Below are 25,747 nucleotides of genomic sequence, written 5' to 3'. Positions count from 1 at the left end.
TTAATAAGAGAAAGTTCTTCTTCACACAGCATGTAGTCAACCTGTGGAACTCCTTGCCAGAGGAGGCTGTGAAGGCTAGGACTATAACAGAGTTTAAAGAGAAGCTAGATAATTTCCTGGAGGTTAGGTCCATAAAAGGCTATTAGCCAGGGGATAGAATTGGTGTCCCTGGCCTCTGTTTGTCAGAGGCTGGAGAAGGATGGCAGGAGACAAATTGCTTGATCACTGTCTTCAGTCCACCCTCTCTGGGGCACCTGGTGCTGGCCACTGTCGGCAGACAGGATACTGGGCTAGATGGACCTTTGGTTTGACCCAGTATGGCCGTTCTTATGTTCTTATCCTATTTATACCTCATGTTCTTCCATCCAAATGCATGTCCCTAGTGCTTATTGATTGGATCCAACTTAAAACTCTTGCCATGGGTCTGATCAGTTATTTCCACTCCCCTTTATATTTATTTGTTCAGATGACTTTACAATAAAACAGATTTTAAGACAGAAAGGACAATTATGATCATTTGGTCTGACCTTCTACATAACCCTGCCTGAAAACAGCACCCAGTAATTCTTGCCTCCAGCCCATAATTTGGCCTGGGGAGAGAAGAGAGGGGATAGAACATGCCTCTGGCCCCCAGCCTCCTGCACCACCCCCACATCCCCAAGGTCCTGCCCTGAAGGGCCCAGGCAATGCTGGGTAAGTCTGCTAGTAAGACTATAAAGCAGAATAAAGTAAGCAATATTTAAATCCAAGACGTAAGGATCTGTCATCCTCTTGCCCTGATTTCAGAGCAACAAGGCTTATTGCTGGATTTTGACCACAGCTGTATCACTTAACATTCACTTTCTCCTAGCCACACCACTTTGGAGTTAACAAGCGGATCAGAGCTTTAATAAAAGCTCAGGAGAGCTCAGGCTCTAGCATTGTTTGCATTTATATTACATTCCTGATCATGGGAATTGCTTGGGGACATCTGAAAGTTTTGGTTAACTGGGTGATTGAATAAGCAGAAACCCTATTAACTAACATCGGGCTACTTCAGGCTACTTGTTTTGGATAACTAGAATTTTTGGAGAAGGGGAATCTGGATAACTTAGAACTACACTGAAAAGTCAAAGTGAGGATCAGGGTCTCCCATTTTTTAAAATTTCTCTTCATTGAGAATGATTGCGACTGAACTAACTGAGGCATCTTCCCTTTCCATTCATTTAATTTATTAATTAGAACACGTACATTCTGGGAGTGGAAGTAACTTTTAAATAAGATCATCACAGCATTCTAGGCAAGTCAACCTCACTTACTAGAAAAGCATCTCTGCAGTTTTTCATGGAACATGTGACTTGACAATGACATTTCTAAGACACCAAACTGCTTACAAACGTTTGTTGGAGGTACACCTAAGCAGTGGATCATAGCACTGTGTCTACGACAAGCCCGTGGCTCACATCTTACTAGCAGCCAGTCACAAGCCTATATGTATCTAGTGTTTCCACTTGTCAAGTAGATCTGTATTTTTCAGATAATTCATTTATATTCATCTTAAAGAAACCTATATCATGGATGGGCAAAATATGGCCCACAGTCTGAGTCTGGCCCATCAAGCTGCCAGATCTGGCCCCCAAGAACCTCCGCCAGGCTCCCTGCCTGTTCTCAGAGCAGCTCTCTGAATACTGCAAGCCTGGGGGACTGAAGAGGGGACTTCATGCGTTGCCCCCAGCCACAGCACAATCTTGCCATTCCAGAAACCAGCCAATGGCAGCTGCTTGTTTGCAAGACAGGCAGAGTGTGAAGTACCCTTCCCCTGCTGGTCTCCCAGCATTCAGAGTCACACATGGCCCCTGCAGCCATGCAAGGCAGGAACCCTGGCTGAGGAACCAGCTGGGCTGCTGGCTGGGATCCACCCAGGTAAGTGTCTCCTGGCCAGAGCCTACCTCTGGCACCCTAGCTCCTCTCTCCCCCAAGCCTTCTGCCCCCCTCCTGTACCCCATCCCATATAACCCAAACCCTCTCCAGCCCTGCTCCTGCACCTACACCCCCTTCTACATCCCTCCTCCGTGTTACAAACCCCTCCCAGACCTTGCATCCCAATCCCCTACCACAAATCACAACCCAAATCCCTACACTCCTGCCTTAGGTCACAACCTTCTCCCAGAGTCCACATCCCCTCTTTCAGGTCAGAATCCTCTCCTTCACCCATACTCCCTCCCAGATGCTGCACCCAAGTCTCCTGCCCCATGTCACAACTCCTTCTGCATCCAACCTCCATCCCAGAATCCGCAGCTCCTCCATTAAGAGTGTGGCCCTTGATCACTTACTAAATACTTAAGAGTGCTCCCCCATCAGAAATGATTGCCCATCCCTGTTTATATACAGATAGGGCATGAGAAGCATGCCCAGACACCCCACATTGCACATTCCTTATTTTAACCAAAGACAACTAAGGTAACTGCTAGTTTGGAGTGCCAGGGACCATCCTTTTTTATCTGTTTCAAGAACTTTGAGAAAGTTGCCAGGGTACTATTGCTGTGGCAAGAGTCATCAGAGAATGCTGTCATACACAGTATCTCTTACTGAGTTTTCAAATCTGCGAAGAAATGTATTATTGTTAGTTTTTGTCATCCTTGGAGAGAAGCTGTAGCATAGAAGAGAGTTTCTCTGTTTTATTCTCTGCATCTGGAACAAATTCTTGGGACAGAGAATCATAGAACACTAGAACTGGAAGGGACCTCGAGAGATCATCAAGTCCAGTCCCCCGCCCTCACAGGGAAGTTTCCTGAAAACTGGATATCAGCAGGTGAGCTGAGGATTCTCAAATAAGAGATTTCCCTGTGTGCTGTCTATGACTGCCTCTGCCCCAGAACTGGTGTGCGTGGGTAGATAAAGCAAGTCATACTTAGGAGAGATCCAAACTCTGTATCAGTAGTTTATCCTCTACTAGGAAGCAGATTTGCAAGGTCCAGAATTCTGCCACCATTCAGCAGAAGGGCTACATGCTGAGGGGTCAGATTCACTGACTTTAAGGCCAGAAGGGATCATCATGGTCATTTAGCAGTGATTTTCAACCTTTTTCCATGTGCGGATCCCTAAAAAATTTCAAATGGAAGGCGCGGAACCCTTTGGAAATCTTAGGCAGTCTACAGATACCCAGAAGTTCATGCACTCATATAGTCTGATTTGAATATTGAACACCACAGAACCTTCTCAACCCAGTCCTGTAATAGACCCATAACATCTGAGTTACTGAAGTCCTCCAATCTTGATTTAAAGATTTCAAGTTCAAATCCACCATTTACTCTAGTTCACACCAATATGTAACCTTGAGAGGATGGCAAAACTCCACAGGGCGACAGCACTGACATACTCTGTTTCTGTATCCAGGAATCCTATTGAAGTAGCCAGGCAGCTACCCCACTCTCTGGTCTCTACTTAAGGCACTGGATGGAGATTTGGGAGGCTTCGGTTCAGTTCCAGACTTGGCTATAGATGCCATGCGAGCCTTTAGTGGAATCTCTTAGTACTTCTGCGCCTTGATTTCTCTAGCTGTAAAACAGGCATAGTGATCCTTGCCAATATGAAAGGCAGGTCACCAGGATAAATCAGTGTTTGCAAGACGCTTGGAGGCTGCAACCCTGGGAGCCATTTTGCTACAGGAATGTACAGAAAAATTCTGCTACATTTTGGACTGCACTACTGAACATGAGATTACAGGGATTGAGATTTGTTGGGTAGCCACTGGTTCCCTACAGCCAGAATTCTGGAATTAAGATTGGAATATACATCCAAAATAACCCATTCGTATGTTAATGGGAATGACAGGTCTAGATTAATGCACCCCCAGTTTCAGATTGATATTTTTAAAAATCAAGGCATTGGGTTTCTCTCACCTGTGCATCCACCAATCTAGAGAATCAAGTTCATCAGGCTGGGCTGACCAGCAATATGGTTTTCTGGGGGGGTGGCTGATAGGTACTTTGAACTCTTACCTGTCCCTCAGAATTATGGTAGACTCAAGGAGATGGGAAGCAGCCCAAATGCTCAGCTTCTCAGGCCATGGACCCTGCACACAGCTGAATGCTAGCAGAATACATACATAACTGGAAGGCACCGAACTGTCTCAATGGCTTCAACTTTGCCATTTCCCCTACTATCAAAGTTCTACCTAGTGAGGGGAAAAAAAACCCCTTGGCCAACTTTCATTCCAGGGTTCTAGGTTTCAGTGACAGAAACCTAAGGAGACTGGTCCTTCTAATAAAAAAAATTAATTCCCTTTCAAATACAGTTGACAGCTCCTAGGTGGTAAGACCTGGGTCTCTCCACAAGAGCTTTCAAGGATGCTGTGCTGTGTATGAAGAGAAAGGCAGACTCTCTTATGTCTATTGCTCCACCACCACAGATCTCCCTGCCTGCTTCAAAGCTAGTGTCAGATTTCATTAGCACAACTCAAGCTTTTGTCTATCTCAAGACACACAGATAACAACCTATCGGTGGAGATTAACAACAAGGGGCCCAGTTTTGCCACTTTTACTCATGCTGAGCAGAACCTTGCATTGCAAATCATCCCCTCCTTCCAAGTTCTACTCAATGTAAAGATCTGGCCTTAAATTAGCAGTAAATACACTTTTTGGCTTATAAGGCAAGTTCAAAATTTGCTTACCATCTCGGAAGGACTGCATGGACTCATCTCCCCAGGCAGGTGGGAACGGGGATAAAGGAGACCGTGGAATGCTGCATTCAGACATAGAAGTCATGTTTTTTCGGTGTCCAAACCCATGCATCTCCCTCTCTCGGTTTGGGGATGAAGGCTCCATTCCTAATGCAGACTGCAGCATAGGGTGTTCGGATGATTTGGCCAACAACTCCTTTAAGATGTTAATTGGGGAGATGGTCAGCTCCCAGTTGGTGATACCGAAGTCCCTCAGGTGGGCTCTGGCATGGCTGGACAGACCGGCACGTGTGTCAAAACCAGCCCCACAGAACTCGCATCGCATTAAACTGAAAGTACTTGGGTCAAAGTTGGCAACTGCAAAAAGAAGGACAATTTGTCAGTATCATCCAGGAACAGCTAACCAATATTAAAAGCAGCTAACAAATATTTCCAGATGTAGGAAGCCTGAGGCAGGACTTGACTGCACATAACATGGTAAAAGCCATAGCCAGGTAGTAATGCCAAAACAGAAAAGCTTAACCAGATCAAAAAGCCATGAGTGGATGCTGTATTGTGATGGGAGATTCCAAGATTCAGGACAGCTACTATAATATACATACCCATCCTCAGTGGGAGGAATTAAAAAATCGTGGGGGAAAAAAAGAAAATAATAATAATAAATTGAATACATACTACCTTTTTTCTTCTTCTTTTGGAAGGAAAATTTTTGCTCAATAGCTTTCACTTCTTCTGCTGAGATGAAATGACGGACATTGTAGCTCACACCCACCCTGTTCAGGTGGCCCCGCACATGGTTGGCTAAGCCAATCCCATTGTGGAACCTGTCAGGACAGTATGGGCATTTCCTCTCTTCGTTCTTCAGCATGGGTGAGTCTGTATCCAAGAGGTCATCTAGCTCTAGGGAACCCTCTAGAGGGGAGTCAAGCAGGAGTATATCTAAGGGGAGGGCCTCATCCATCAGGAACTCCTTGGAAGGAACTATTTTCTTCTTGTACAGCTTCCCCTTTGGCTGCTTTGCATTTTGGGGATGAAGGTTCATTTCCTCCAGAAGGACAATGGGGACCATCTTCCGTAGCTGATACTGCTGTTCTTCTGATGCTATAGAAGAGTCTGTTACTTTCAAGGTGTCTCTGAAAGTTCTCTTCAGGTCCAAAGCAGACTGAGGAATTGCAAAAGGTTTGAAGCTTCTATTTTCAGTTAGATCTATTTCTGTGGTTAAAGAAATTTCTTCTTCCATGCTCCCAACATCATTTGCTGATGCCCATTTGTGCCTCCATTTGAGCTCCTCCAGTCCCCCAGGAGGGCTCCTGACATTGCCCCCCTCAATCTCAAGGTGGTGTACTGTGCTTCTTTTTTTTATTTGCTGCAAGGCAAAAGGAGAATACATTTTTGCTGAGGTAAGGGTGGACAGCCCTAAATTTTTATGCAGGGCACTGTATGGACCTGCTTTCCTTGCATGAAACCCTGACGTCTGGAAGTCCTTTTTATTAGCCCCATTGCTTTTACTAAGTCTCTGGTGACCCATGGCAAAGTTATGGACAGATTCATAATGGGATGTGCTTTCTCGGTGAGGCTGGGGAAACAGTCTTTCTGCTTTTCCAAAATAATCCGTGTCTGAAAATCGGCCTGGCTTAGCAGGGCTGTAGGCATCTCGGCTAGTTCCAGGCTGATTAGAATCCTCTTCAAAAGACTCTGTGTCCCAAGAAAGATGGGAATGGGCATATTTCATGTGTTCCTTTAGGATATTTTCATTGGGGGCAGGGAAGCTGCAGAGCATGCAGGTGCTGAGTCCTTTACTGCTGCTGTGTGGCTGCACCTGCACAGGGGGGTGTTTATTTGGTGTGAAGTGTTTGTAGATGTTGTGCACCGGGCTGTCATGCATTTCTCCACTGCCAAAGAGATTCACATTCTTCATGCCTTGGTCCTTCCTCTCCTTGACGTGCATCTTGGCATGCTGGACGAAAATTTTAGAGGAGTTGGTTCCAAAGACACATTTGGGGCACTGCAGCCGGGCTTCCCGACCTTCATCTGGAAACTCATTGAGCTTCTGGATTTCTTCAATTATTTTCTCCCTGGACTCCTGATGAAGCCTCTTGTGCTGCTCCAGAGAGCCAGAGTCCCCAAATGCCCATCCACATTCATTACAGGAGAACTGACACTGACCTCCAACTGCATCTCTGTGTTGGTCCTGCCCTGGTCCCCGGTTATGCTGAAGCATGTGATCCATCAAGTGTTCCTTTTTCTTAAAGTAAATGCTGCATTCAATGCATGTGTACACAGTGGGATCCTCCTCTGGGCCAAGCTCGTCCTTGCCCTGCTCCTCTAGCAAGACATTGCACATGTATGGCCTCATCTCAATGTCATAGGAGCTGCAGGGAGTCTGTTCTAGAGACATCACTGGGATTCGCTCCACAGAGTCTTCTGCATTTACTGTCCATGACTGTTTGCTAACAGTAAGATCTGCATTTATCTGGAGACTTGGCTTTTGCAATGTCCACTCTGCAGCATTACGAGAACTCAGGTCACTCAAATGGGCCTCCATTGCCAGACCCCTCCTGTGCAAGGATGCACTCTCCACAGTTTTCAACTTGCTCAAGGCTGGGTTTAGCGTTTTTCTGAATACTGGCAGAATCAATGGACTAGGCACTTCGTGAATAGCCTGTCCTCTGGTGGATAAGTTAGTTGCTACATCTGATGGCTTATTTATATCTTTATAGTGAGGACTTCGACTCTCATTGTGCCCTGAAATCCAGTCAAACCTCTGAATGCCCTTCTTTTTTTTATCTAAGTGCTCTTTGCTGAAGGCTTCAAGTTGCTTTGGTTCATTTTTATGATATTTTCCCTCTCCGCTAACAGAACATACTCCAGCACAGGGTATGGAAGTTTCTGCTGTGGCCTTGTGAGTGCTCAAGGCCTCAGAGTCACTCTCCAGTTGATCAGTGTCCATCTGCAAAGTATTCACTCTCTCGGACTCCACTGCAAACGTGGACTCCCTTGGGTGTGAAGGATTTACATTCTGTCCTTCCTTGGAGCCTGCTGAGTCCTTCAAACCCGAGAGTCTTTCTAAAGTGCTTTCTTCGCTTAAGTCACCTCCTCTTGTCTCTAGAGTGGAACAATCCCATGATGTGCTGCCAGACACAGTCATGCTTCTTAGCTCTGCTGAACCCCTGGAATCTGCTCTGTAAAACCCTTTCTTGAATTCTACGTGTTCTTCATTCCCGGTGCTGCAAATAATTTTTGACATTTATTAGCTAGTTAAAGGATGGGTGCAAACACTTCTGCTTATATAAAACATACCACTGCATTTTCATAGCTGTTAAAATCAGAAGAAAGTATTAGATCTAGTCCAGGGGTGGGCAATAATTTTTGACCCGAGACCACTTCAGAAATTTTTGAAGTGGCCCTGGGTCACCCAGGAAGGGGCAGAGCCTCAGGAGGAAGGGAAGGGGCCAGGACAGTTCTGTGCTCTCTCACCCACAGACCCTGATTGGGTCTGAACAGCTGGCGGTTCCCTCTAGGTGCCCATGCCCCTGGAGGTGGGAGGAGACTTCGCATACCCCCTCCCCCACCTCCTCCCTCCCCCAAACCCAGGTCAATCAGGGCCTGAGGGCAGGGGGAGAACATGAAATCTGCCCCTTCCCTGCAAGGAAGCATTGCGTTTAGAGTCACCAGCCAGTTGAGCAGCATCTGGTGGTTGACTAACTGCTGAGCCCCTTGCAGAGTGGGAGGAGACTGTGTATGCTTCCCCCACCCACAGGCCCTGATTGGTCTGGGGGCAGGGGAAGCATGAAGTCTCTTGCTCCCTACCCTCTGGCGCACAGCTCAGAGTCAACCACTTGATTGTGCTCCCTGATTGTCCTGGGGCGGGGGAGCAGCAGGACCCCTGCAAGCTAGATAAACCGGGCCGGATGAAGCCCGCGGAGACCCTTTAGCCCACTCCGATCTAGTCTGAGGTCCTGCATAATAAAATCCAGAAAATATCACCAGGATTGCCCTGTATGTAGTCCATTTAAAATTAACAAGTCTGATCTGTTAATCAAAGATACTAAGGACGGATTCCTATTCCACCTCCTCCCAATGCCATGTGCAAAATGAATCTCTTCTGCATAGTCTCAAGGGGTTGGTTCAGTTTCATTTCAAACTACTCCAAGAGCATTAGCAGCTCCTCTAGAGAGGCTGACCCACAGAATAAAAGAGGCCCTGCGAGAAAGGGTTTCCTGAAATCAAGCTGAACATTACCATCATCACTTCCTGGATTCCTGCCTCAACCCATCCAAACAAAATTTTCCCTTTCCCTGCTCAAAAATCCATCCCACCCTCTGCAGAGAGGGTCTCTAGACAGTTCTATCCCTTTCTCCACCAAAGCTGCCCATGGATATTTGCTGTTGTGGGAGGACAGATATTTTATTACGAGGCCAGACAGGAACTAGTGAGGCTCAATGGATAGTGCAGACGTGGTCCTTAATGTAGGGAAAAAAAGAACCTGAAAAACATGTCAGGATGCCACACCAGTAATTCCTGCATTTACTGTCCTGAAGTACTACACTTAGCACCTTGCCTTTTGGATCAGAAGGATGGTTACGATAATCTAGACTGACAGCCTGCGTAACACAGGCCAGAGATCTGCACCACAATAATTCCTAGTGCAGAGTTTTTAGACAGAGGCCTTATCTACACTAGCCCCCTGCCATCTAATCTATGTGACTTCAGTTGTGCAAACAGCATAGCTGAAGTCAACATACTCACTGCTGCATCTTATGCGCGGTAAAGCTGGTAGGGGTTGTTCTCCCATCAACACTAGCTACTCTTCTCATCCTGTGGAGAACCAGCATTGATGGGAGGGCACTCAGAGATCGATTTATCAGGTCTAAGCAGATATGATAGAGCGACAGCTGATGAATTGATCACTGCAGCATTGATCCTTGGGCATAGTGGAGACAAGTCCAAATATTCAATCTTGATTTCAAAAAGGTAAGTGATGGAGAATCCACCAAGATCCTTGGTAAGTTACTTGAGTAGTTATTTCTCACTGTTAAAAATTTACACCTTATTTCCAGTCTAAATTAGTCTAGCTTCAACTGCCACCACTGGAGCATGCTTAGACCTTTCTCTGCTAGATTGAAGATGTAGGTATTTACAGAGTAATCAAATCACCCTTTAACCATCTCTGAATCCAGACACTTCTTGCCAGTGCTTGTTCAGAGGAAAGCTCTCTTGGTGGCTGGTTTACAGATAAATTCTTGGTTATTTTCATCCCTTCACATCTTGGTGGGGACTCAAAGTAGAGAGACTATGCCCTAAAGAGGGCACACACATTCTCTTTTTACACTGAGGCACATTACAGAACAGGGCTAACCACCTGCCAGGATATTGAGGGCCATATCCCATCTGTATTAAGTGAACACGAAGGCACTGCTGCCAAGGCAGTGGCAGTCTTGCGGGGACACATTAACAATCTCCATCATTCACAGATGATCCCTATGGCCTACAACTGGTGGTTGTACCAATTTTGGAAGGGTCAAAGGCTTTTTATTGCCAATATAGCTGTTGGTAGGAAGGGGCAGAAGGGGAGCAGATGCTCAAAGGGACTAGGCTTTGAGAAGAATATCCCATAGGTCAGCCATGGCTAAAGTTTGAACCCTGGGGGCAGAGGAAATGCGGAAATCTAAAAAGAGGTGCCTGTGGACACCACACAAGGGCAGCTATGGATCAGATCAAGCTCCTGTTTCCCCTCTGCCAGTGTCTAGCTGCTCAACTCTCTGAACCACTCCTGCTCCCTCTGCAAATACAGGCAGAACTATAAAGCAGCAAAAGAAATGCTGGTATCTATGCCAAGAACGCACAGAGCATGGTGGAAAAAGGATACACCAGGGAAACCAAGAAGTGCCATGTGAAAAGTCTGGGGGGGAACCCAACCAAAGTCCCAACCCAGTTCATGGATTCCTCTCAAGACACTCCTCTGGCAACAGCTTGGGAGACAGTTGATGAAGAGGAGAATGGTCAGCAGGCAAGTGGACCATCCAGTCTCACCAGTAACCAGGATCTTTTTAACTGGAGACAATCCCCCTCCTCCCAGGACGTCTTGCTGCTGGTCCTGATAGTGGGGAGGGTGCTTCTGGTGAGTTCACAATTTTAATCATGCTACAAGTGGGTTAAGGCAATTGGGTGTGAACTGTGGCAGCCACTCTGCCCACATAGCAGGAGCTCCCGGAACAGCTTGTTATTGTGTCTGTAGACAGAGTGGGAATCCTCCCTATGCATCTCCATAAAGCTCTCACAGAGGAACTCTTTCAGCCTTCTCCCAAGGTTTCTGGGGAAGCTGCTTTATCCATTCTCCATGGCAGGACACCTTCTCTCACCAAGCCAGCAGTGAGTGCTCTGGCATCACTGCAGTACAAAGCATTGCAACATTGTGGTTTCTGGCCACATTCAGTAAACATCTGCTCCCTAGCACTCTATGGCTCTGTCTACACTGTCAGGTTTTTGCGGAACAGGAAATGCAAATGAAGCACTCATTAGCATTTCTCATGCTCTCATTTGCATATTCTCTTCCAATCCTTTTTGCAGAAGAGGTTTTTGTGGGGAAAAACACAGTGTAGACAGGGACATTTAGCACAAAAAAAACCTTTTGTGCAAGAACCCTTATTCCTCCAAAAATGAGGAATAAGGGTTCTTGCACAAAAGGGTTTTTATGTGCAAAATGGCCCTGTCTACACTGCGTTTTTTTCTGTAAAAAGTAACGGAAGAGAATATGCAAATGGGAGTGCAAGAAATGCTAATGAGAGCTTCATTTGCATTTCTTCTTCCACAAAACCCTGATAATTTAGATGGAGCCTATGTGATATCGCCTGTAGCAGCCTGGAAGAAACAGGGGAAGCTGTGTAACTGGTACTACACCAGTACACCTCTGTTTGCTCATCCCCAACAAAGCATAGCTTGAGCCTCTACCCTGCCACCTTCCACTCTCACCTGCAGGCTCTTGTGAGAAGGGAAATTTGCATTCCCTTGGCACATGGAGGGTGCTTAACATACTTGCTGTTGCGCCACCATGGCTGCTCTTTGCAAACGAAGATGCTTACATAGCTGCGGGAGCCGCTATTTGCAAGCACTGTGCTTTCAAATGCTTTCATGCTTTCAAAGCAGAAGCAAAAGAGTGAGCCCCAACCTGTCCCATACCATGCCTACCACCAGACTGAGTCCAGCTACTTAGGGTGCTTAAAAACATAACTTTAGCCTTGTACATAACACATGCCTATGGTCTTGGTCAGACCTTCATTTATGCTAAGAGATTAGGTTCTACATTCCACAATGTATCTCCTGTAAAGTCTGGCCTTCACTTTTTTCATTTCAGCAAGTGCAACAGCAGCAGCCTCCGGCTGTTCGGCTAACACAATGTAATGAGGATGAGCAAATGCAATCCAACTGCTTGGACAGGGTGCAATTAAACAGGCGGAGGAGAACACCGCTGAAGGAGATGCAAGTGGAGCGTAAGGACAGGAAAGCATGCAGGGTACGCAAAATGCAGACATAGGAGACCGTCTTGAGGATCATGGCAGAGCTGGTGTCGTGCCTAATAGATTCAAGAAGTATCAGATGCACAGAGACCCCCTCTGGCTGATGCTGAACTACATTAACTTCTCTCCAAGTTCCAATGCCTCCTTTCCAAGGGTATGTCTACACTACCCTCCTAATTCGAAGTAGGAGGGTAATGTAGGCATACCGCACTTGCAAATGAAGCCCGGGATTTGAATTTCCCGGGCTTCATTTGCATAAAGCCGGCCGGCGCCATTTTTAAATGCCGGCAGTTTGAACCCCGTGCCGCGTGTAGCCGCGCGGCACGGGGTTCGAACTGCCGGCATTTAAAAATGGCGCCGGCCGGCTTTATGCAAATGAAGCCCGGGAAATTCAAATCCCGGGCTTCATTTGCAAGTGCGGTATGCCTACATTACCCTCCTACTTCAAATTAGGAGGGTAGTGTAGACATACCCCAAGATACCCTAGAACATGGGGGAGTCCAGGGCAGCCGTACTCTCAACCCCCAGGGCTGTGCCCCAGAACAAAAAGCTATCATTCTCACCCCGTGTGATTGCTGAAAAGGGGGACTGTAATATGCTGCTTTGCCTCCCTCCCCCTGCCCGAAGCTCTCACCCTGAACTGCTTTTGTCTGTCCCTGCTTCCTTGTGTTCCCTAAATATAAATGATTTCTCAACAACAGTATCATTACTTGTGTTGCATAGGGGCTTATAAGTTTACAGGCAAGCACACTTAATGCAGGGGGTGCCTCAAGAGTAACATATGTGACTGTCATATTGCTGTCTGGTCGTTCACAAAGCTGTTTTTCAAAGCCTCTCTGATTTGCAGTGCTCCTTGATGTGATCTCCTTATTGCCCTGGTCTCTGGCTGCTCATAATTAGTAGCTAGGTGCTCTGCCTCGACCCCCAACCTGGCCATAAAAATTGCCTCCTGACTCACAAATGTTATGGAGCACACAGCAGGCTCCCACAACAATGGGAACATTCCTTTCACTGAGTTCTAGTCAATAAACTGCAAAACCTCTTTAAATGTCCAAAAGCATCATTCTACCACCATTCTGCACTTGCTCACCTTATAGTTGAACTGCTTCTTATGGCAGTCAAGGCTGCCTCTGTACGACTTCATGAGCCATGGAAGCATGGGATAGTGATTCTTGGAGACCCAGTCTACATCACTATTTCAGTGTCTCTGATGGTAATTTTCTGGTCTGGGAAGAAAGTTCCATCTTGCAGCATTCTGAAGAGACCAGAGTTCCTAAAGATGCACCATCACGCATCTTTCCCTACATCCTACATTGATATTGGTAAAATGGCCCTTGTGATCCACCAGTGCCTGCAACACCATCGAGAAGTGCCCCTTGTGGGTAATGTACTCTTTGGCAAAGTTGTCAGGTGTCAAGACAGAGATGTGTGTTCCATCAGTTGCCCCACCACAGTCAGGGAACTGCATCATGGCAAAGCCCTCCACTATCCTGCATGTTTCCCAGAGTCACTGCCTTCTGCAACAGAAGGGTATTGATCGCCTTGGCTACTTGGCTCACAGCCACCCCCACTGTAGATTTTCCCACTCCGAACTGATTCCCAACTGACCAGTAGCTGTCTGGCACTGCAAGCTTCCACAGGTCTATTGCCGCCTCGCTTCTCTACTGTCAGACCATGGCTCATTCTGGTATTCCTGTGCTTCAGGGCAGGGGAAAGCAATTTGCAATGTTCCATTAAAGTGGCCATATGCATAAGTTTTGCAGCCACTGCTGATCATCCCATAGCTGCATCACTATGTGGTCCCACCAGTTTGTGTTTGTTTCACAGTACCAGAACCAGTGTTCCACTGTGTCCAGAGGATCGAATGCTGGCAGCATCTGCTAGCTACTCAAGTACTTCACACAAGTATTTGTTCATGTTCTCTTCACATTCTTCCTTGCTCTGGAGGGCCCTGGATAGGCTCTAAACATACTACAGCATAAAGGGCATGATGTTTGCTGACTGCCATAGCACTTTGCTGCTAAACAGGGTCCATGCTTGCCCTGCTATGGCATCTGCATGGATAATCAAGGAAAACAGGACACAGAAAGATTGTTTGCTGTTGCTTTCAAGCATGCGGGAAAGGAGGAGATTAGTGCATTATGAAACATAAGAATGCCCAGACTGGATCAGACAAAAGTCCCATTTACCCCAGTATTCTGTCTTCCAACTGTGGCCAATGCCAGGTGCCCCAGAGGGGCAACAGAACAGGTAATCATCAAGTGATCCCACTCCTGTCATCCATTTCCAGCCTCTGACAGAGGCTAGGGACACCTTTCCTACCCTTCCTGGGTAATAAGGAGGGCTCGACAAATTATACAATCTACTCGCCCGTGGTGAGTAGATTGTAACCTGGAAGAGTCGGGTTCGGGCGATCTGTGCAGATCGCCGGACAGCGCGGCTGGCGAGCGGGGCGAGCGGCGGTTCGACGAGCCCAGCTAATAAGTATTGCTGGACCTAACCTCTGTGAATTTATCTAGTTCTTTTTTGAACCCTGTTAAAGTCCTGGTGTTCAGAACATCTTCTAGCAAAGGAGTTCCACAGCTACTGTACACTGCATGAAGAAAAACTTCCTTTTGCTTGTTTTAAATCTGCTACCTATTAATTTCATTTGGTGACCCCTAGTTCTTTTGTTATGTGAACAAGTAAATAATTTTTCTTTATTTACTTTCTCCATGCTGGTCATGACTTTATAGACCTCTCTTTTATCATCCTTTAGCTCCTCTTTTCTAAGCTGAAAAGTCCCGGTCTTTTTAATTTCTCTTCATATGGCACCCATTCCAAATCCCTAATAAAGTTTGTTGCCTTTTTCTGAACTTTTTCTGATGCCAATATATCTTTTTTTTAAGATGAGGCAATCATATATGTATACAGTATTCAAGATGTGGGCGTACCATGCAGCGGCGGCCTGTCCATAGGCGCGAACTAGGTGGTTGCCTAGAGTGCCAAGTTAAACGGTCGTTGAGGGGTTTGGAGGCGGGGGCACCAATTGCGTGCCGATCGCGTGTTCTGCCTAGGGCACCAGTTGCCAGCAGCTCGTCTAGGGCCGCTCCTGGTACCATGAATTTATATAGCGGTAGTAAGATATTCTCTGTCTTATTCTCTATCACTTTTTTAATGATTCCTAATCTTCTGTTGGCTTTTATGACTGCTGCTGCATATTGTGGATAATTCTCTGAAAACATTCATTCAATGACTCCAAAGTCCCCATCATTTTGTGTGTGTAGCTGGGATTATATTTCCAATGTGCATTAATTTGCATTTATCAACATTAAAATTTGTTTGTCACTTTGTTGCCCAATCACCTAGTTGTGAGATCTTTTTGAAGCTCTTCACAGACTGCTTTGGTCCTAACTATCTTGAGCAGTTTAATATCATCTGCAAATTTTGCTACCTCACTGTTTACACCTTTCTCCAGATTATTTATGCTGATATGTAAACTCAGAACCACCTGCTGCACTGTTTTGGTCCCATTGGACACTGGGAGCCTATCCTACAATGCAAAGGGGTGGCAGGAACTGTGGGATAGCTACCCACTATGCATTGCCGTCAGAGTTGATGGTAGCCAGCCTACTGGGGATGCACTACATCAAACTCTTATGCACAGTGGGGATGTGTACCTTCGATGTTACAAAATCAAGCGCTAAAATTTAACCTTAATAAATATGACCTTATCTCATAGCGAGGACAAGGACTATGAGAAAGGATAGCATTATCTAACAGGAAATATGGCAAAAGACCGCCTTGGCTTGACCACGAGATCTTGCATGATCTAAAAATAAAAAAAGGAGTCATATAAAAAATGGAAAGTAGGACAAATTACAAAGGATGAATATAGGCAAACAGCACAGGAATGCAGGGGCAAGATTAGAAAGGCAAAGGCACAGAATGAGATCAAACTAGCTACGGGAATAAAGGGAAACAAGAAGACCTTTTATAAATACATTAGAAGCAAGAGGAAGACCAAGGAGAGGGTAGGCCCACTGGTCAGTGAGGAGGGAGAAACCATAACAGGAAACTTGGAAATGGCAGAGATGCTCAATGACTTCTTTGTTTCGGTCTTCACCAAAAAGTCTGTAGGAATGCCTGACATAGTGAATGCTAGTGGGAAGGGGGTAGTTTTAGAAGGTAAAATAAAAAAAGAACAAGTCAAAAATCACCTAGAAAAGTTAGATGCCTTCAAGTCACCAGGGCCTGATGAAATGCATCCTAGAATACTCAAGGGAGCTGATAGAGGAGGTATCTGAGCCTCTAGCTGTCATCTTTGAAAAATCATGGGAGACAGGAGAGATTCCAGAAGACTGGAAAAGAGCAAATATAGTGCCCATTTATAAAAAGGGAAATAAGAACAACCCAGAAAACTACAGACTAGTTAGTTTAACTTCTGTGCCAGGGAAGATAATGGAGCAAGTAATTAAGGAAATCATCTGTAAACACTTGGAATGTGGCAAGGTGATAGGGAACAGCCAGCATGGATTTGTAAAGAACAAATCATGTCAAACCAATCCGATAGCTTTCTTTAATAGGATAACGAGTCTTGTGGATAAGGGAGAAGCTGTGGATGTGATATACCTAGACTTTAGTAAGGCGTTTGATACGGTCTCGCATGATATTCTTATCAATAAACTAGGTAAATACAACCTAGATGGGGCTACTATAAGGTGGGTGCATAACTGGCTGGATAACCGTACTCAGAGAGTAGTTATTAACAGTTCACAATCCTGCTGGAAAGGCATAACAAGCGAGGTTCCGCAGGGGTCTGTTTTGGGACCGGCTCTCTTCAATATCTTCAACGATTTAGATATTGGTATAGAAAGTACGCTTATTAAGTCTGCAGATGATACCAAGCTGGGAGGGGTTGTGACTAATCTGGAGGATAGGGTAATAATTTAAAATGATCTGGCCAAATTGGAGAAATGGTCTGAGGTAAATAGGATGAAGTTTAATAAAGCCAAATGCAAAGTGCTCCACTTAGGAAGGAACAATCAGTTTCATACATACAGAATGGGAAGCGACTGTCTTGGAAGTAGTATGGCAGAAAGGGATCTAGGGGTTATAGTGGACCACAAGTTGAATATGAGTCAGCAGTGTGATGCTGTTGCAAAGAAAGCAAACATGATTCTGGGATGCATTAACAGGTGTGTTGTGAGCAAGATACGAGAAGTCATTCTTCCACTCTACTCTGTGCTGGTTAGGCCTCAGTTGGAGTATTGTGTCCAGTTCTGGGCACTGCATTTCAAGAAAGATGTGGAGAAATTGGAGAGGGTCCAGAGAAGAGCAATGAGAATGATTAAAAGGTCTAGAGAACATGACCTATGAGGGAAAACTGAAGGAATTGGGTTTGTTTAGTTTAGAAAAGAGAAGACATAATAGCCGTTTTCAGATATATAAAAGGGTGTTATAAGGAGGAGGGAGAAAACTTGTTCATCTTGGCCTCTGAGGAAGGTCCAGAGAAGAATAGCAAAAATGAAGGTTTCAAAAATATGACCTATGAAGGAAGACTGAACGAATTGAGCTTGTTTAGTTTATAGAAGAAGACTGAGCGGGGACAAGACATCAGTTTTCAAATATCTAAAAGGGTGTTACAAGGAGGAGGGAGAATACTTGTACATCTTGGCCTCTGAGGATAGAACAAGAAGCAATGGGCTTAAATTGCAGCAAGGGAGTTTAGGTTTGACATTAGGAAAAAGTTCCTGTCAGGGTAGTGAGACACTGGAATAAATTGCTCAGGGAGGTTGTAGAATCTCTATCTCTGGAGATATTTAAGAGCAGGTTAGATAAATGTCTAACTGGGATGGTCTAGACAGTACTGGGTCCTGCCATGAGGGCAGGGGACTGGACTCGATGACCTCTCGAGGTCCCTTCCAGTCCTAGTATTCTATGATTCTATGAAGGGAGAAGAATAGAACAGCTGCCAAGTCTAGGGATGTAATAGTATAGTTGATTAATCAATTAACTGACATGCAAAAGCTTATAGGTTAATGCTACAGGCTACATGCATTTCTTTCCCACTCCCCCTGCCAGTAAATTTTTTAGCAGTCTAGCCAGCAGCATGGCTTAGTCCCGACTTGCGCTGGGACCGGGACCTACCCCCACTGCAGCTCTGCATTTAAACTGTACTAGGAGCCAGGAGGGCAGGCAACTCAGCTCAGTTCTGGCTCACACTGGGTTTGGGAGCTCAGACCCTGCTCCGGACAGGAGCTGCTTCCACTCCGTGCTGCTGCCTCTGTAAGAATATAAGAACAGTCATACCAGCACTGCCAACAGTGACCAATGCTAGATGCTCCAGAGGGATTGAACACAACAGGTAATCGTCACATGATCTTTCTCCAGTCACTATTTCCAGACAAACAGAAGCTAAGGACACCATTCCTACCCATCCTAATAGCCATTGGTGAACCTAATCTCCACTAATTTATCTAGTTATTTTTTGAACAATGTTAAAGTCCTGTTCTTCACAAAATCCTCTGGCAAGGAGTTTCACAGGTTGACTATGTGCTGTGTGAAGAAAAGCTTCCTTTCTTTTGTTTTAAACCTGCTACCTATTAATTTCATTTGGTGACCCCTAGTTCTTATATTATAGGAACAAGTAAATAATTTTCCTTATTAACTTTTTCCACACCAATCATGATTTTATAGACCTCTATCATATCCTCCCCTAGTCTCCTCCTTTCAAAGCTGAAAAGTCCAAGTCTTTTAAATCTCTCTTCATATGGGAGCCATTCCAAACCCCAAATCATTTTTGTTGAACCTTTTCTAATGCCAATATACCTTTTTTGAGATGAGGTGATCACATCTGTATGCAGTATTCAAGATGTTGGCATACCAGAGGCAGCAGCATGGGGTGACAGGCAGCTGGTCCTCAAGGAGAGCTGGTTTTTAAACTAGCTCCCCTCACAAACCATCTCCTGCCTGGCATCCCGCACTGCTGCCTCTGATAGAGACAGCAACGCGGAGTGACAGGGGGCTCCTTGGGAGTGCACCTAAAGTGCACTGGCTGCCAGCCCCACTCCTTGGGACTATAGAATAGTTGAATAACTGATAAAAATTCATGAGGTTAATTGACTATTCAATTAACCAATATTCAACATCCCTAGCCAAGCACTTAGGAATCCCACACAGCACTGCTATTTTCTTTAAGAAACCTGCCCTCGGCACAAATTCACATCCATTCTTCCAACTCAGTAAGATACTTTGCTTGAATAAAATAAAGTAACAGCTGGTTGGAAGAGAAAGTTTCTTCACAGTCACTAAGAAAAGGTGAGTACCATATGCACTGCAAACCCCATGTACATGATCAAGAATAACTCACTAAGGAAACTCCTAGCTCAGGAAGGATTAGGACACTGAGTAATACTGGATACTAAAATAAACCCATTAAAATGTGCTGGGCACCAATTACGATGCTTAAGCAGGGTAAGAGGGAGATTCTAAATGGTCAGTGGTCTGTACTAGCCTTCAGAATTATCACTCCCGCTACAGCTACACTAAAAGCTTTTTCCGGAAGAGGAAATGGAAATGGAGTGCTCATTTGTATATGTCGTGCTCTCATTTGCATTTTCTCGTCTGATCGTTTTTGCGGAAGAGGTTTTTGCGCAAAATCTCCCTTTTGCGCAAGAGCCATTCTTCCTCAAAAAATGCATGGTCTATACAGCACTTTTTTGCGCAAAAACCTCTTCTGCAAAAAGGATTGGAAGAGAAAATGCAAATGAGAGTGACATATGCAAATGAGCACTCCATTTGCATTTCCTCTTCTGGAAAAAGCTTGTAGTGTAGCCATATCCTCAGTGCCACAGTGTGACACACAATATCTGACATGCTTTCTCCATAGTGTTCCACAGATGCTCCTTGAACATCCCTCCATCAATCTTAAATCTCTGTTACCACTGCCAGCCTCAGGCGATAATGGCTGCAGGCAGCCCTCCTGTGGTAATCATAGCATGGGATGGAGAGGAATGGTACACCATCTGGCCTCAGAGAACTCCGCAGGAGGTAATATGCATGCAGGCAGCTGCTGGATGGGGGGGGGGGGATGAAAAAAAAACAAGAAAAAGCAAGAGACTGAATGGCAAGACATGCACCCTCATTCCCACCCCAAAGCCACTTGATAGCAGATCAGCATGGGAAACACAGGTCATTTGTGAGATGTAATCAGGAGAGTTGGGTTTGATTCCTCACCCTAGTCTCTCATACTTGGTTCAAAGGCAGGGCTTGGAGGCCCAATGATGCCATCAAGCAGGACATCTGGGTTGGACGTTCATTCAGCCCTGGCTTGGCAAGAATGAGAATAAGATGCCAGATGTTTTTCAACAGCAAGGAATGGCACTGGCTGGCTCCAAAGGGAAGTGCCTCTTTGGCCAGGAAGGAGAATGGTGGTGTGGGTCTGCTCAGGGCTCTTACTACCTCCTGAAAGTCCTCAGGATCAGTTCAGCAGCAATGACACGAATATGCAACTTATCCCAGGAGCATCAGCACTTACCAGAGTTCGTTCCTGTGAGCTGTGGTCGGGATAGCACCACAGAGGGCAGGATCGGGCTCATCTGCAACAGAGAGAAGGAATCAGGACCAAATCTTGCTTTCTTTGCTGCCATTTTGAATAATGCCATTTTGTGTTTAAAAGCTTTCCTGGCAGATAACCACCCCCTCCTTCTGCCGTATCTTCTCCCCTCCAGCAGCCAGGCTGTGATTCCTGGAACACTTATAAACTCACACTAACGAGAGTTTAATCCCATGCACCAATGGTCTGATATATACATTATAATAATTCCCGAAGCAAGCAATTTAAAATAAAAAAATGCATATACTCAATGCCTGGCTTCCTTCACAGCCTTCTCACTTGATTTCCAAATGCAGCCTATGGGGATGAACATTTAACCCAAGAGCACAAAAGCCAGCCACAGGATGAAGCTGTTCAAACTATTTCATGAGCATCCACAATAAATCACGGGTGTGCCAGGCCATGGAGGCTGTGCCTGGTGGAGATATGGACAATGTGAGCAGCCTTTAAGGCTGGGATGTCCAAGGGCTCAAAGGAATTAGATGCTCAAATGACTAACTTTAATGGGTGTTATATATTGAACTTCCAGAGGCTGTTTTGCCAACCCCATCTTACTGTGGGCTTAGGAGTCATCAGTGCAGTGCCCTGCTATTGTACATCCCAATACATGGGTCCCATTTTACCAAACATGCCTACTGCAAGCAGGGATCAAAGTGCTGTAAGTTCAAGAGAACTTCAGATGAGCAAAGGTAACTCAGAGAAAACCATAGTAAGGCCTCACAACATGCCCATTCAATCTTTGGTACACATCTGCCTCCTCTCCTTCCAATAGCATCCTACCTGGTCATCTCACAATCCCCTCACAAAACCCATGGAAGGCAGGATGGCACTGCTATCCCTATTTCAAAGGCTGTGTCCAGACTCAGGGTTTTTTTCAAAAAAAGTAGCCTTTTTTCGAAAAAACATCACCTGCGTCTAGACTGCAGCCGCGTTCTTTCGAAATTAAATCGAAACAACGCGGCTTTTCTTTCGACGGTGGTAAACCTCATTTCACGAGGAAGAACGCCTTTTTTCGAAAGTGCTCTTTCGAAAAAAGGCGTTCTTGAATGCCAACAGGGCTTTTTAGAAAGAGAGAATCCAGACTCACTCACTGCTTTCTTTCGAAAAAGCGGCTTGCTTTTTCGAAAGTACTGCTTGCAGTCTAGATGCTCTTTTTCGAAAGAGGCTTTTTTGAAAGAGGCTTGCAGTCTAGACATAGCCAAAGAAGGGAACTGAGGCACAGAGAGTGAATGACCTGCCCCAGGACACACTAGAAATCTGTAACTGAATAGAGAATTGAATCCAGCTCTCCCAAGTCCCAGTATCCTAATCCCTGGACAATCCTTCTCCCCACCCAGGTCACAAAGGCTAACAATGTTAGGAACTATTAAGAAAGTGATAGAAAATAAGAGGCTATAGTGCCATATGAATTCATGATGCCCCCACCCCCGCAACTCAAAAAGGATAGAATGGAATTGGAAAAGGTTCAAAGAAGGGCAACAAAGATGCCTGAGGCTTTCATATCAGGAGACACTACAAAGATTAGGGCTGTTCATCTTTCAAGAGAGGTAACTAAGGAGGTTGGGAGAAATATGATAGAGGTCTATAAAATTATGAACGAGTGTGGAAAAAGTGATAGAATCATAGAATCCTACAGCTGGAAGGGACCTCGAGAGATCATCAAGTCCAGTCCCTTGACCTCATGGCAGGACTAAGCACCATGACTTTCCCTGATAGATGTCTATCCAACCTGCTCTTAAATATCTCCAGTGATGGAGATTCCACAACCTCCCTAGGCAACGTATTCCAGTATTTAACCACCCTGTCAGTTAGGAACTTTTTCCTAATGTCCAACCTAAATCTCCCGTGCTGCAATTTAAGCCTATTACTTCTTGTCCTATCCTCAGAGGCTAAGGAGAACAATTTTTCTCCCTCTTCTTTGTAACACTATTTTAGATTCTTGAAAACTGCTATCATGTCGCCTCTCAGTTTTCTCTTTTCTAAACTAAAGAAGCCCAGTTCTTTCAGTCTTCCCTCATACGTCATGTTTTCTAGACCTTTAATCATTTTTGTTGCTCTCAGTCCCCTGCTAACCCCGGGCTCCATGCTGCATTGCATGCCACGTGGAGCTTGGGGTCAACTGGGGACTGCCCAGCTGACTCCAGGCCCCGTGCGGCACTTCCCCAGAACCCGGGGTCAGCTAGGCACTCCTCAGCTGATCCTGGGTTCTGCTGAAATGCCATGGAGAGCCCAGGATCAATTGGTGAGTCCCTAGCTGACCCTGGGCTCCACAGCGGTGCCCCTTTGAATGTCCTTTGATCTCGGGCTCAGCTGTATAGCGGCTGCCCCTTTGAAATGCTGCCTTGGCATTTCAAAGTGGCAGCGCAGCGGAGCCCGGAGTCAGCTAGGGACTCCCCAGAGGAATCCGGGATCCCCAGCTGACCCTGGGTTCCATATGGCATTTCCCCAGGACCCAGGGTCAGCTGAGAAGTGCCTTAATAGAGGCATCAACGGTGTGCGTGCGTATGCACATGTAGTCATATGGGTTAACCGATAAGGCTGGGCTTATTAATCAATCATTTAAATGGCTATATACTAACATCCCTAATAAGTTCATGGAGGACAGATCAGTGGCTATTAACCAAGATGGTAAGGGGTGCAACTCATGCTTGGGACAACCCTAAACTTCTGACTGCAGGGGCATCGGCAGCCTCTTTGGGCCCCTGGGCAAGGTGTGGGGCAGGGGCTTTGTGTTCCTGGAATGGGTAAAGCCAGGGCAGCCAGCCCTCAACACCACATGGGGTGAAGCGCTGCCCCTTATTGCCCATAGAGCCATGCGATGTAGCACTTTGGCGGCGATTTTAAAGGCCCAGGGCTCCAGCTGTCACCACTGCCACAGCAGCAGCAGCCAGGAGTCCCAGGCCCCTTTGAGTTGCTGAGCCTCAGGGCAACTGTCCTGTTCCCTCTTCCCCCGTTGGTGGGCCTGTCTGACTGCCAGACATTAAGAGGGGAAGGCTGGGTGTATCATTCCAACTGCCTCATTCTGTACTTTCCCTACCAAGCTCTGGCAAAAGCTACTGTCAGACAGGAGGCTGGGCTAGATGGGCCATTGGTCTGACCCAGTGTGACAGCTCTTATGATCTTAACAATGGCACCAGCACCCCATCCACATTAGGACACACAATGTAGCTCCACTGGTGATGGCAGAACCAGTATACAGACAGGGGCTTAGACAGTGCAGACCTACGCTACCCGCAAGGCTCTGCAAATCCTAGCTAGAGGCCGGTACATTCTATGGAGCATAGGTGAGACATGCTCCAGGCCTAAATCCCCTCTGAAACAAATGTTGAAGCTTTCACAAAGCAAGGGCTGTCTTATATGTAGAATGCAGTGCAGAATTCCAGAGCCTGTTTCTCCATAGCCCTGCTGCCACTTACACCACTGCAAAGGGGGAAAATGCCACCATTCTGAGCTAATAGCGTTTGACAGCCATTTTGTCCTGGAGTCAGGGCTATCCAAGATGCAGGGCAAGGGTGATCCAAGGCCCCAGTGTCCAGGTCATACCAGTCTTCACTTTGCCAGAATTACCCTGTGATGCGGCTGGCTCAAGGAGTCAGAAGAGTAGTTAGTTAAACCTGCCTCACTTCCTGTTTAGTTTCAGGATCCCATCCTAGCACCCCTGTTTGATCTCTGTCACCAAAGGGAAAAGGTTTTATATCCTTGTTATGGTAAATCAACAACTCATGAGCTTGGTTGGGTCATTATCGTCTCAGTTCACAGTTCTCCTAGCAGCTACAGTGCTGCCTTTGTCCATCACAGTCTCCTGTAACTACCTGGCTCTAACAAGGAAGCCAACTATGTCTCTGGATTACCCAGTTAATCAGAAGAGGACTCTTACATAGTAACCAGAGGATTTACTGACCATCTAACAATGCAAACAGAAATGAAACAACCACCAACCACAGGTTGCAGCAACCACTAACACTGACTATACAAGGGAGTTGGGCCATTACTAGTGATAGATCCTTTAATATTTAGCTTTAAGCCATGTTACAGCGAGAAACGGGAAGCTGCCAGCCTGGCAGAGGTATGATGCCTCTCAGCAAAGGTGGCACTACAGAGGAGTCAGAGCACCCTGTGCAGATGCAGGCTCAGACCTCGTAGAGCTACTTTAGACCTTTAACGGGGTGCAGCCTCCTTCCTCTTGTTCCATGAAAGAGAGTAATTTGGATCTTTCCAACCCTTCTCATTGATGTTGTGTCTGTATTTTTAGTGCCTGTAGTTTGCTTTCTTCTGTTAGCAGGACAGCAAACCCAAAAGCTGCAAGCTTGTAACTTTCAAAGATCTTGCATGTGTTTCATGAAGTGCCATTTACATTTACTGTGCAATAAAACAACTTAGCAACAGGACACCCCAAGCTGCTGCAGAGTCCAGAATGCTGTTGTAGGAAAGCGAGGAGCACAGATGCTGTGGTCATTCAAAGAAAATAATTTTTACTTAAAGCCTCAGGAGGATATTGGATTAATGGAGCTTACATGTCCAGAGTCCCAAACCCTCTAGACCACTTTGAAAAGCTCAGCCCTAAAAATCCTGCCTGTAATTCAAAAGCATCTCCCAGAGTGAATACTGAATTCTGATCTCATTTACTCCAGTCTAAAACCAGAGTGGCCCCAGTGAAGTCTCTGGGCTCACTCTGGATTTGCTCCATTCTGTGATCAAGTCTGGCTTGAGAATGCAACACCAACAAGATAATGTTCCTAGGAACTAACTAGAGAGAATATGTTTCAAATACTTTTTTTTTTTTTGGTCTAAGTGGAACAACAGGAGAGCCCAGTAACAAACTGCAGATCATGTTAGATGGGCAGCCTTCGGGAAACTGAGTCACCAACTGGCCCAGTTTGAAACATCCAGGGGAGGGGACAGAAGCTGCAATCTTTAAAATCTGATGCTCCAAATGGCAGATTTAAAGACTTTCAAAATATACGGAGCATAGAC

The 25,747-nt window shown here is 45.8% G+C and overlaps 1 protein-coding gene across 8 annotated transcripts in view; it reads right to left on the bottom strand.

The window, feature by feature from the left end:
* WIZ (WIZ zinc finger) overlaps positions 1 to 25,747 on the bottom strand; it is a 167,804-nt gene that overhangs the window by 42,857 nt on the left and 99,200 nt on the right. For 4 of the 8 annotated variants that reach the window (XM_075902132.1, XM_075902133.1, XM_075902128.1 and 1 more), the window contains exons 3-5: positions 20,696 to 20,756; positions 5,336 to 7,887; positions 4,652 to 5,017 (exon numbers count right to left, since the gene is read on the bottom strand). In XM_075902132.1, the coding sequence (XP_075758247.1) occupies positions 4,652 to 5,017; positions 5,336 to 7,887; positions 20,696 to 20,756 (2,979 nt within the window). The remainder of the gene's footprint in view (positions 1 to 4,651; positions 5,018 to 5,335; positions 7,888 to 20,695; positions 20,757 to 25,747) is intronic. The other 4 variants (XM_075902135.1, XM_075902134.1, XM_075902129.1 and 1 more) reach the window with 3 other exon arrangements.

Source organism: Pelodiscus sinensis, chromosome 19 (genome assembly GCF_049634645.1).
Source record: "Pelodiscus sinensis isolate JC-2024 chromosome 19, ASM4963464v1, whole genome shotgun sequence".
NCBI classification, from domain to species: Eukaryota; Metazoa; Chordata; order Testudines; family Trionychidae; genus Pelodiscus; species Pelodiscus sinensis.
This window is presented reverse-complemented; position numbering and strand designations above follow the sequence as displayed.